The following is a 12,653-nucleotide window of genomic DNA, read 5'->3' as shown; positions in this document are numbered from 1 at the left end:
TCAAAAATATTTTGACAAGCAATCTGAGTGGAGAGCATTAGTTTGGAGTTAATAGCTTAAGCGGTGAAACAGGAGATCTAGAATTTTAGATGAGTTTACAATTCTAGTATATGGCCCTCTTTTTGCCATTGAAATGCATCGGTATCCATAGCAAGGGCTGCTTAATGACGCGATATGAGAGAAGTGTTAGCTGACGTTAGCTAGGTGCTTTTCGTCACTCTAAACTCTGACAAACAGTTGTAACCCTCTACTCTAAGTTTGTGAGAGTATCCTTTGCAACAGCTCCGCCTGAGTTGCTCAATGATGAGACATAAGAAAGCTGTTAGCTGACATCAGCTAGCTTATTCTTTCTCACTCTAAACTCCTACAAACACCTGGAACTTTTTATTGGTAGAAGATATCTTTGTTCAAAAGCCAGATTTGAATAGCAGTGAAGTAGAGGACTTTGTCTGACTTGTTAGAGTGGTCAAAACAGCAGTATTTAAAAATACAGTGCATTCAGAAAGAATTCAGACCCCTTGACTTTTTCCACATTTTGTTACGTTACAGCCTTATTCTATAATGTATTAAATTATTTGTTTCCTCTCAATCTACACACAATACCCTATAATGACAAAGCAAAAATGTTTTTTTCGAAATTGTAGCTAATTTATTTTAAAATAATTTAAATACATTGGGCTCCCGAGTGGCACAGCGGTCTAGGGCACTGCAGTGCAAAAGTGGGCACTCTCAGTGCAAAAGGCATCCACTGCAGTCCCTAGTTCGAATCCAGGCTGCATCACATCTGGCCGTGATTGGGAGTCCCACAGGGCGGCGCACAATCGGCCCAGCATCGTCCGGGTTTGGCCGTCATTGTAAATAAGGATTTGTTCTTAACTGACTTGCCTAATTAAAGGGTAAATAAAAAGAAATGTTAAACATAAGTATTCAGACCCTTAGCTATGAGACTCAAAATTGAGCCCAGGTGCATCCTGTTTCCATTGATCATCCTTGAGGTGCTTCTAGAACTTGATTGGAGTCCACCTGTTGTAAATTCAATTGATTGGAGATTATTTGGAAAGGCACACAGCTGTCTACATAAGGTCCCACAGTTGACAGTGCATGTCAGAGCAAAAACCAAGCCATGAGGTCAAAGGAATTGTCTGTAGAGCTCCGAGACAGGATTGTGTCGAGGCACAAATCTGGGGAAGGGTACCAAAAAATGTCTGCAGCATTGAAGGTCCCCAAGAACATAGTGGCCTCCGTCATTCTTAAATGGATGAAGTTTGGAACCACCAGACCTAGAGCTGGCCGCCCGGCAAAACTGAGCAATCGGGGAAGAAGGGAGGTGACCAAGAACCCGATGGTCACTCTGACAGAGTTCCAGAGTTCCTCAGTTCCTCAGTGGCAATGTGAGAACCTTCCAGAAGAACAACCATCTCTGCAGTACTCGACCAATCAGGCCTTTATGGTTGAGTGGTCAGACGGAAGCCACTCCTCAGTAAAAGGCATATGACAGCCATTTTGGAGTTCACCAAAAGACCCAAAAGACTCTGACCATGAGAAACAAGATTCTCTGGTCTGATGATTCAACTCTTTGGCCTGAATGCCAAGCGTCACATCTGGAGGAAACCTGGCACCATCCGTACGGTGAAGCACTGTGGTGGCAGCATCCTGCTGTGGGGAGGTTTTTCAGCGACTGGGAGACGAGTCAGGATCGAGGAGAAGATGAATGGAGCAAAGTACAGAGGCCTTGATGAAAATCTGCTCCACAGCACTCAGGACCTCAGACTGGGGCGAAGGTTCACCTTCCAACAGGACAACAACCCTAAGCACACAGCCAAGACAACGCACGAGTGGCTTCAGGACAAGCCTCAGAATGTCCTTGACTGGCCCAGCCATAGCCCGGACGTGAACCCGATCATACATCTCTGGGGAGACCTGAAAATAGCTGTGCAGCGACGCTCCCCCCCCCCATCCAACCTGACAGAGCTTGAGAGGATATTTTATTTAACCTTTAACTTGGCAAGTCAGTTAAGAACAAATTCTTATTTACAATGACGACCTACCAAAAGGAAAAAGACCTCCTGCGGGGACGGAGGCTGGGGGAAAAAAAATGTCATCCCCAAATACAGATGTGCCAAGCATGTAGCGTCATACACAAGAAGACTCAAGGACTTATTCACTGCCAAAGGTGCTTCAACAAAGTACTGACGAAAGGGTCTGAATACTTATGTAAGTGATATTTTTTTATACATTTGTAAAAACGTATAAAAACCTATTTTTATTTTGTCATTATGGGGTATTGTGTGTAGATTAATGGGGGGGGACTACTTAATCCATTTTAGAGTAAGGCTGTAACAGAACAAAATGTGGAAAAGGTCAAGGGGTCTGAATACTTTCAGAATGCACCCGGTTTAGTCGAGTCAGTGTTTTGCTTGGCACTTGGGCCTAACAAATCCTACCAATTAGGCGTACAAGCATAGTTTTGTGATATTTTATTCAGTTCCAACCACGGCAGTTATTGGTCCAACTGGGATTCTTGGGAGGTCCATACCCTATTGGATATGACATTTTAAATGGTTAGGGTTAGGTAAAGGTTATGGTAGGGATGTCCCATGGATCCCAGATAGCACTAACTACATGTGTTTGCTTTGTCATCATGGAGCATTGTGTGTAGATTGATAAAACATATATATATATATTTCTGAATACTTCCCTAATGCACTGTAGTTAGAGAAAATGTTGATGTGGTTACTAAAATAGCTGTAACGTTTTTTTCGGTACCACATTGTTATATTACACATTTGAATAGAAGAGAAGTAGAATATTTCAAATGCTCTAACTTTTTGTCTAAATCGATTGCAAAGTGATCTAAGTTGAGGAGTCAAAAGTTACATTGTTTACGGTGAGTGTTGGAAGTGATTATGTAACAATGGGGAGCTTTAACATGTTGAAAAAAGTCCTATTAAAGTTAAGATGGACAAAAACAAAAAAAGTGTTTAAAAGGTATAAATGTCAAAAAGTTGTATGCAAGCACACTATTCCAGAACAGTCTGCACATTTTAAAAAGTTTTAATTTTGTTTCCAGTTTAAATTGTGTAAGACGAGTAGCGTGCAGAAGAATAAGAATGAGGAAAATGTAAAGTTGGGACTTGAGAAACCAAAAGTCCCATCTAATTACTGCATACCAGTCAGACGAATTGTGACTCGACCACTTGGCTGCACGAATTGTGTGAGCAAACTGGCAAGGCGCTGGCGCAAGCGCGATGTCCAGGCAAAATTCGTTTGGAACAAAATATATTTGCTAACTTACTAGATACAGTGTAGGTACCTAGTCATACAAAGTCAATTATTGGTTTACTGCATAATTTACTAGCTAACTGCACACATTGCACCCGGCCACCACGCTAAAACATAATATTAGCTACCTAGCTAACGTTAGCCATTTTACCCGGCCTTGCTAGGCACAGCTTGGCTAACATTGTTAGTTAGCTCGCCAGCAAACCTTTACAGTTGAATGTGACAGCGAAGAAATTAACTAGTTACCTAAATAAGATTGGGTAGTGTACACGGGTTGTAGCTAGTTATTTTTAAGTTGTTTGAGTTAGCTGAGTGAGTTTAGCTATTACGTCAGCTAACTAACGTTAGCTAAACATTCTTGGCGCACTCTGACAGATTGCAATGTGGCTAACAGTACAGTAGTTTGTACAGTACCTAGCTACAGTTCGCTTAATTTAGCATAGTTATTTCTGACCAAATGACGATATAGCTTCGCTTACACGTACAAATACTAAATGGGTGGTGAATATTCATAGGCGAATCAAACCGTGTCTACTGAAAGGATGAGGCCTTGAATCTAGTTGCCCTTCTCCCCATTTTCTACTTGACGCCAATCATACAATTCGCTAACAGTCAGTTCCATTGTAATGGGGGAGAAATCATACAAACCTCGTCGTTGAATGCTTTGACTGCCTCCATGGTGTTGTATTTTGGGTTCGCTGTAAAATGTTTATATTGTTCTCAACAACCGGCTTGATGCATACATGCTCTGGCTTGGTGAGATGGAGGAGATTGCCAATATGGCGCACAACCACAACGAAATCCAATACTAACAGTACACAGAAACCAGCGAACCCAAGTGTCACACACTGGCATTGCAGGTCCAGTAGACAAATGAAAGTAATTGGCGACGACTCGTGGCCAAAAATCCTATAACACCCCGATAGTTTATTCAAAAAGGCATACTCTGTCAGAGGAATAAAATACAAAGACACAAATATATTTATAACGCAGAGCATTTAAACACTTTAATACTCTTACAGGCAATTAATGACAATTTACGAATGAAAATATAGAATTGTACACTCCTTACACTTATGTACAATTATGTATTTAAAATATTTACCACACAGTTAAATCATGTAAATTACAATTCATGATGAATTGTTGCTGGCACAAAATGTTATTATTGCATAACAACATCTCCATGGATCTGAATGTAACATGTATCACATACAGCAATGTTGAATGAAAATGTATCTAGGCAAACCCACAAAAGTATCACGATCCTAATGTAACCAAGATAACAGTCTAAGTCACAGTACTAGTCACTGTTAGTAAAACTATTAGAAAATAAAACCTTGTCCTATGGGCTACTGATCATGTTGCAAAATAAACACTTGGAAATACATTTTCTGAGAGATGGTTCACATGTACCCAATGTTCCATCACTCACTACTTAAGATACCACAAAAACAAGCAAACACAAATATGGTACATATTACAACAGAATAAAAAAAAACCTGAAAAATGTTACATCTCTAAACATAAAAAGAAAAATTACAACAACATTAACAATATAAAACCATATACCGGTAATTTAATCCAATCAACCAAATGTTTGCACCAACTCCAGTTAAGAACTTAAAAAAATAAATAAATAAAAAACTTTATTCTTATCATGAGTCCACTTAGTGGCAAGACAACATGAGCTGCTTCCTATTGTATGTAGTTTGATAAAAACGCAGCCTAAGTACAACTATTAGCGCTACTGGGTTATGGGTAGACAATAATGGCAGTGAGTCTTATAAAACGTTCTGAGTAAAAGTTGCCCTCAGGCACAGGTCCACAATAAGCTCATCCATCCCAAATCCTATTCATAAGCATTAGTGGGAGAAACTCAAAACTGACATTAGATCAGTGTTTAGGGGCAACTTCATCTTACTCCCTTATAAACTGGTCTCCACAAAGGAGACAGCGATGGCGTTGGCTGCTGCTGCGGAGGGCTCTACCTGTGCTGCCACCTGGTGTACATGCTTGAGACAAATCTCCTGGAGCAAAGGTGTGTTGGCCTCTTTCCATTCCCTGAATCTGGGCGAGGTGAGGTCAGGGTCTGACAGCACCTGCTCGATGGTCAACAGGTCTGCCTCCTTGGCCTGAGTCAAAGGGGAAGAAAGAGAGTGTAACGATGCTCAAGGGTCTCAATACTTGCAATTCTATTCACAATGATGCATAAACAACACATACAATTTGTACAGAAAACAAGGACAACAATTTGATGCTGCCACCTATGTGGTGATAAACTGATAAAAACAAAAGCATACAATAATTCTAGTCAAGTTAGGAGATGTACCTTTAGCGTGCTGTTGAGGGTCCTGATGAGATGCAGTTTCTCATTAATGTCCTGGTTTTTGCATCGCTTTATAAAGGAGGCTCTGAAGTCCCTCTTGGTGGACGGTTTGCGGTCTCCTATGGGAGAGAGGCTGGCCTGCTTGAGGTGGATGTACAATCTCTCCATCTCATCAGACGAGGCTTCGTGGTTCACTGCAAGAATAATACAATGGAACTTAACAACTTTACATTTCAGCAGAAAAATATTGATATATTACTACCTCTGACCATAAGGCACTACAGAGGGTAGTGCGTACGGCCCAGTACATCACTGGGGCTAAGCTGCCTGCCATCCAGGACCTCTACACCAGCGGTGTCAGAGGAAGGCCCTAAAAATTGTCAAAGACCCCAGCCACCCCAGTCATAGACTGTTCTCTCTACTACCGCATGGCAAGCTGCACCGGAGTGCCAAGTCTAGGACAAAAAGGCTTCTCAACAGTTTTTACCCCCAAGCCATAAGACTCCTGAACAGGTAATCAAATGGCTACCCAGACTATTTGCATTGTGTGCCCCCCCCCCCCAAACCCTCTTTTTACGCTGTTTATCATATATGCATAGTCACTTTAACTATACATTCATGTACATACTACCTCAATTGGGCCGACCAACCAGTGCTCCCGCACATTGGCTAACCAGGCTATCTGTACTGTGTCCCGCCACCCACCACCCACCAACCCCTCTTTTATTCATCATATATGTGTAACAGTTTAGGTTCCGTCCCTCTCTTCGCCCCAACCTGGGCTCGAACCAGGGACCCTTGCACACATCAACAACTGACACCCACCAAAGCATCGTTACCCATCGCGCCACAAGAGCCACGGCCCTTGCAACGCAAGGGGAAACCCTACTTCAAGTCTCAGAGCGAGTGATGTCACCGATTGAAATGCTATTAGCACGCACCACCGCTAACTAACTAGCCATTTCACATCGGTTACATATGCATAGTCACTTTAACCATATCTACATGTACATACTACCTCAATCAGCCTGGCTAATCGGTGTTTGTATGTAGCCTCGCTACTGTATATAGCCTGTCTTTTTACTGTTGTTTTATTTCTTTACTTACCTATTGTTCACCTAACACCTTTTTTGTACTATTGGTTAGAGCCTGTAAGTAAGCATTTCACTGTAAGGTCTACACCTGTTGTATTCGGCGCACGTGACAAAAAAAACTTTGATTTGATTTTGATTTAAAGACTTGGATGTTTTGGTATTCAAATCTATTAAACAAAAATTCCAAGAGGAGGGCAGGATGTGCAGGCAGACTAACTCACATCTTCAAATGAGCATATATACACATATATTACACAAAGTTATGTGGACACCCCTTCAAATTAGTGGATTTGGCTATTTCAGTCACACCTGTTGCTGACAGGTGTATAGAATTGAGCGCACAGCCATGCAATCTCCATAGACAAACATTGGTAGTAGAATGGCCTTACTGAAGAGCTCAGTGACTTTCAACATGACACCGTCATAGGATGCCACCTTTCCAACAAGTCAGTACGTAAAATGTCTGACCTGCTAGAGCTGCCCGGTCCACTGTAAGAGCTAATACTGTAAAGTGAAAATGTCTTGGAGCAACAACCTATTCAGCAGCAAAGTGGTAGGCCACACAAGCTCACAGAGCGGGAACGCCGAGTACTGAAGCGCGTAAAAATCATCCGTCCTCGGTTGGAACACTCACTACCGAGTTCCAAACTGCCTCTGGAAGCAATATCAGCAGAAGAACTGTTTGTTGGGAGCTTCATGAAATGGATTTCCATGGCCGAGCAGCCGCACACAAACCTCTGATCATCAGGTGCAATCCAAAGCCTCGTCGGGAATGGTGTAAAGCTCGCCGCCATTGGACTCTGGAGAAGTGAAAACGCGTTCTCTGGAGTGATAAATCACATTTCACCAGATGGCAGTCCGACGGACGAATCTGTGTTTGGCGGATGCCAGGAGAACGCTACCTGTCCGAATGCATAGTGCCAACAGTAAAGTTTGGTGGAGGAGGAATAATGGACTGGGGCTGTTTTTCATGGTTCGGGCTAGGCCCCTTAGATCCAGTGAAGGGAAATCTTAATGCTACAGCATACAATTACATTCTATACAATTCTGTGCTTCCACCTTTGTTGCAACAGTTTGGGGAAGGCCCTTTCCTGTTTCAGCATGACAATGTCCCCGTGCACGAAATGAGGTCCATATAGAAATTCTTTGTCGAGATCCGTGTCGAAAAACTTGACTGGCCTGCACAGAGCCCTGACCTCAACTCCATCGAACACATTTGGGATGAATTAGAACGCAGACTGCGAGCCAGGTCTAATCGCCCAACATCAGTGCCCGACCTCACTAATGCTCGTGGCTGAATGGAAGCAAGTCCCCGCAGCAATGTTCCAACATCTAGTGGAAAGCCTTCCCAGAAGAGTGGAGGCTGTTATAGCAGCAAAGGGGGGACTAACTCCATATTAATGCCCATGATTTTGGAATGAGATGTTCGACATGTAGGTGTCCACATACTTTTGGTCAAATAGTGTATTTTTACTGTTAGCTCCAATGTGCTCCTCTAAGACCAAAGCTGTACCATTATACAACCAGAGGCAACATGAAGTGTGGTCTACTTGCACTTCTCTTATCCACAGGTCTGATAACATAAGAACAAAAGGCATCCAAAGTGCACAGCTACTGCTCTCACTTTTCCTTAATATCATATAAAATTGTGAGATGGGTGGATTTTCCTTTTCCTTCTCAATTAATTAAACTAATATGCTCCCCTTAAGTCAACAATTGTTTAGAAAAAAACAGCTAAAGAAGCCTCCTCACCATCTTCTGTCCCTATTTCTAGCACAGCCAACTCCTCTGTCTGCTCCCTGGAGTTAAAGTCTTCCCTGGCTGTGCTCCCTGGGGGGTCCTGGTAGGACGAAGCCTCCTGGTGGTGCTGTAGGGGCCCCTCGTTCTCCTGATGCTGCGGGGGCTGATTTGTGTGGACCTGCACAGAGCACACCACCGTTTCCCCGGCAACAGGAGAGGCCTGCGAGACCAGGTCCAGCCAGGACTGTCGATGCTTGGCCAGAGAGGACACGGAACTCTGTGATGTTATCGTGCTGACAGGTGAGGAGAAGGATCCATTGGTCTCGCTGGGAGGGGGGAAGGAGTATGGTGGAAGGAGGCTACCCTGGGAGACATGAACATAAAGGGTGTTGTTCAGCAGGGTTAGTAGATGTCCTCTAGCGATTCTTTTTTACTTTTACTGTTGAAAAGCGATAACCCAAGTATAAATACAGTAACGTACACCCACTAAAAGGGTAAAAAATATATATGTTTTAAGGAAAATAATGTTTTTTTAGACAACTGCAAACTTTAAGGAGTAGGGCATTCAAGGAGTTGGTGTGATGGTAATCTGTGATGTCATGACATATCTGGACCACCTATTGAGATGTGCCTTTTGTTAAGTAAATCAGGTGTTAAATGAGGTGAAAAGACTGGAGTGCTACTTTAACGCTCAACACTTTGCAGAAAGAAATGCAACACCGTGTAACTAGGGCCCAAAGTTTTTCTTCGTCAGGTTCTTCTAGCCCTAATTACCAGAGCTTCCTCAACAACCCAGTGCCTACTGACCTGATGTCCACTGCCATGTGGACCACCCACATCCACAGAGTCCTGGCTCATCTGCTCTGAGTATGGGGGGGGGGGGGCCTCTGTCGTCTCAGCCTCCTCGTGATCACTCCCCTCGCTGTAGCACTCTGGACACAGAGTCAAAATGCCATTAGGCTACATACTCCACAGTCTTCGCTTGACAAACAATAATCAGCAGTGATACTGAAGCAATAGTAGTAAAGAACAGAGTGAGTCAGTTGGTGGAATTGACTGATAAATGATAAATCATTCTGACTGATCAACATGAAAACTTACCAGCAGTGTTGCTCTCTGCTGATTCATATTGGATTGAAGCGAGCCCAAGCTTATTCAACCATCTGCAAAAGACAGAGAGACGGTCACATTTCTCACGCTGCTTCTATGATGACACTCTTAACTTGACTTACATGACACTTCATGTGACTTACATGTTCATCTCCTCGTAGGTATCAGCTGCAAAGTAAAACATCATGACTTGCGGGTGACATGCTTTGATGGCACTGCAAGAGACAGAGGTGAACGTTTATTTTCTCACAGTGTTCAATCACTCACACTCTGTTCAGACTGAAAAAGTGTCAGCAAATGGTCAATTATTACTTGGAATAGACTCATTGACGTTTTTACACCAGCAGTAGTATGATTTTGTAAAATAAGAAACAAGTGAATTACAATTTTTTCTTGCACTCCAATGCTCTGTCGATCATGAAGTCAGTCAGGTTAATGTATCCCTCTGCTTTCTCTGCCTAAAAATAAGACACATAGGCTTTATTAATTCCTCCATCACGCCAATAACAAGAAACTGACACACTGACATTTCCAGCTTCAGGAAACACCATGTCAGACTCCAACAGTGACGAGAGGCAGCAGGCAGCTGTGGCAATGATAGGATGACTCAGGGTAGCGGACTAAGTGGTGAGCGTTACTCACCAGCGGATTAGTGTACCAGTACAGAGAAGTCTTCTTCAGCACAAACCAGTACTTCTTCCATTTGAAGCCCAGGAGGCCCTTTCCTTCCTTCTTCCTGTAGAGCCAGCCCTGGTGGTCAGATTCCCCCAGCTCTTTAACCGAGACCCTCCGCCTGCTCATCGCCACATTACCTGAACATAGAAACACACACAGAAGAGATAGTTCCTGAATTCATGCACCGTGGTTGGATGCAACAATAAACTCTCCATTTCAATGTATTGCAATGCAGGCATTTTAATACGACACTGATTGGTCTCATAAATTATTTTTATGTACAGCAAATTCAGAATCTCTTTTAACCACTTTCAGCCTACCTGTGTCACATGTAAGTTGTCAGACAGGAAGTAGTCAAAAAGGTCTTCCAAAGGATTATATCACACACAATGAAGCACAGACTGCTCAGCATACAATAACTGCCCATGAACAGAAGGCTAATAATACTGGGCTCTCTTGCTGAGCCTTGTCTTAAGGCATTTGCAACACACACTCTAATCATCCTGTCACGTCACACACGCCCACATCAAGGGGCCAAATTACAATTGAGCCGCACAAACAGCAAGCAGCAGAATCAGGCCCGGATAACAATTTACCTCCTCGAGTCTTCCTCCTGGACTTCTGTCTCAGGGAAACCTTGGAGAACAGAAGGTAGTAAGAGGTCAGATAGTCACTAGTTCAGGAGATGGGTGATTGAAGGTAGTGCTCGATCAGACAGTCCCTCACCCAACTACCTCAAATATAGTCTCTGGAACATCCTGTTTCACACCAACAGTGTCACATATGTCTCTCTCGCTCTCTGTCTCTCTAACATAATTATTTGTTGCCATCTTGTGTGTGCATTCTCTCTCTCGAACATCCTGTTCTCTCTCTTTCTCCTTCTCTGATATTCTAAATGTGGTATTTACAAGAAATCAAATAACTTATTTTTTATATATACTGAATAAAAATATAAACTCAACATGCAACAATTTCAAAGCTTTTCCTGAGTTACAGTTCATATGAGGAAATCAGTCAATTGAAATAAATTAATTAGCCCCTAATCTATGGATTTCACATGGACTGGGAATACAGATATGCATCTGTTGGTCACAGATATCTTAAAAAAACAAACAATGGGCCTCTGGATCTTGTCACGGTATTTCTGTGCATTCAAATTGCCATCGATAAAATGCAATTGTGTTCGTAGCCCATAGATTATGCTTGCCCACCATAGGGCACTCTGTTCACAATGTTGACATCAGCAAACCGATCACCCACACAACGCCATACGTGGTCTGTGGTAGGGAGTCTGGTTGGACGTACTGCCAAATTCTCTTCAACCACGTTGGAGGAAGCTTACGGTAGAGAAATAAACAGCATGCCAATTGCACGCTTCCTCAAAACTTGAGACATCTGTGGCATTGTGTTGTTTGACAAAACTGCACATGTGTAACGATCATGCGGTTTATTCAGCTTCTTGATATGCGACACCTGTCAGGTGGATGGATTATCTTGTCAAAGGAGAAATGCTCACTAACAGGGAAGTAAACAAATTTGTGCACAATGAGAAAAATAAGCTTTTTCTGTATATGGAACATTTCAGCAATCTTTTAGTTCAGCTCTTGAACCATGGGATCAACACTTTACATGTTGTATTGATATTTTGTTCAGTGTATAAAGTTAATTTATATATTTAATGATGACATCATATGAGAAAGGAATTGTCGACTCAATTTGTGAGTCCTGCCTGCCTCAGAAAAATGCCATTTAAAAAAACCTTTATTAGAGACAGAACTATAGATAATCTCCAGTACTTACAGGGTTGTAGTCATCAGCTGCCATGGAGGGAGCCAGAGATATAGGGAAGGCAGCCTGCAGAGAGATACCTTTTCAGTTTATTCACAGACCTTTAAGTACTCATGCACCGTGGTTGGATGCAACAAGCAACAAAACATTATTTGCCCTCCATTTTAAATCAATAGACTGAGTACAATACTAAAAATGTCAAAACGTCAACTTGTTCTCTCTGGATTCAGAAAAAAAGGGGGAACTGCCTCACATCATGGATGAGTAGGTATCCATTTATAGCATGTACAAGTTGCATTTTTCCCCCATAGGTCAATATTCACATGATTGTGTCAGCAGGTAGCCTAGCGGTTGCTGGTTCAAATCCCTGAGCAGACTAGGTGAACAAATCTGTCAATGTGCCCTTGAGCAAGGCACTTAACCCTAATTGCTCCTGAAGGTTGCTTTGGATAAAAGTGTCTGCTAACAGACAAAAAAAAAAAGTGTAGTCAGTCCTTTTCATTACAACAAAATATCTTCAAATCAAACATGGAAACTGACATTGTCACAGGAAGAAACACAGTTTTCTTTGCATTGACATTATTGGCCAACTTCCTCATAGGATACTCCCTCAAGGGAACTGGGTTCCAAACAGA

At 42.5% G+C, this 12,653-nt stretch overlaps 2 protein-coding genes across 3 annotated transcripts in view; both read right to left on the bottom strand.

The window, feature by feature from the left end:
- The window catches only part of LOC115172751 (protein SCAF8), a 58,471-nt gene extending 54,376 nt beyond the window's left edge, over positions 1 to 4,095 (bottom strand). For both annotated transcript variants that reach the window (XM_029730476.1, XM_029730477.1), the window contains exon 1: positions 3,931 to 4,095. In XM_029730476.1, coding sequence (XP_029586336.1) covers positions 3,931 to 3,960 — 30 coding nt within the window. In that variant the 5' untranslated portion in view covers positions 3,961 to 4,095. The remainder of the gene's footprint in view (positions 1 to 3,930) is intronic.
- A 166-nt stretch (positions 4,096 to 4,261) lies between these two features.
- Positions 4,262 to 12,653, bottom strand: part of LOC115172752 (connector enhancer of kinase suppressor of ras 3) — a 71,289-nt gene continuing 62,897 nt past the window's right edge. The window contains exons 16-25 of the mRNA XM_029730481.1: positions 12,031 to 12,084; positions 10,827 to 10,866; positions 10,198 to 10,367; positions 9,940 to 10,013; positions 9,699 to 9,770; positions 9,547 to 9,608; positions 9,253 to 9,377; positions 8,458 to 8,809; positions 5,615 to 5,805; positions 4,262 to 5,417 (exon numbers count right to left, since the gene is read on the bottom strand). Coding sequence (XP_029586341.1) covers positions 5,211 to 5,417; positions 5,615 to 5,805; positions 8,458 to 8,809; positions 9,253 to 9,377; positions 9,547 to 9,608; positions 9,699 to 9,770; positions 9,940 to 10,013; positions 10,198 to 10,367; positions 10,827 to 10,866; positions 12,031 to 12,084 — 1,347 coding nt within the window. The 3' untranslated portion in view covers positions 4,262 to 5,210. The remainder of the gene's footprint in view (positions 5,418 to 5,614; positions 5,806 to 8,457; positions 8,810 to 9,252; positions 9,378 to 9,546; positions 9,609 to 9,698; positions 9,771 to 9,939; positions 10,014 to 10,197; positions 10,368 to 10,826; positions 10,867 to 12,030; positions 12,085 to 12,653) is intronic.

The sequence above is a fragment of the Salmo trutta genome, chromosome 33, assembly GCF_901001165.1.
Source record: "Salmo trutta chromosome 33, fSalTru1.1, whole genome shotgun sequence".
Classification (NCBI taxonomy): Eukaryota; Metazoa; Chordata; class Actinopteri; order Salmoniformes; family Salmonidae; genus Salmo; species Salmo trutta.
Note: the sequence above shows the minus strand (reverse complement) of the source record. Positions and strands in the feature narration are given on the sequence as shown.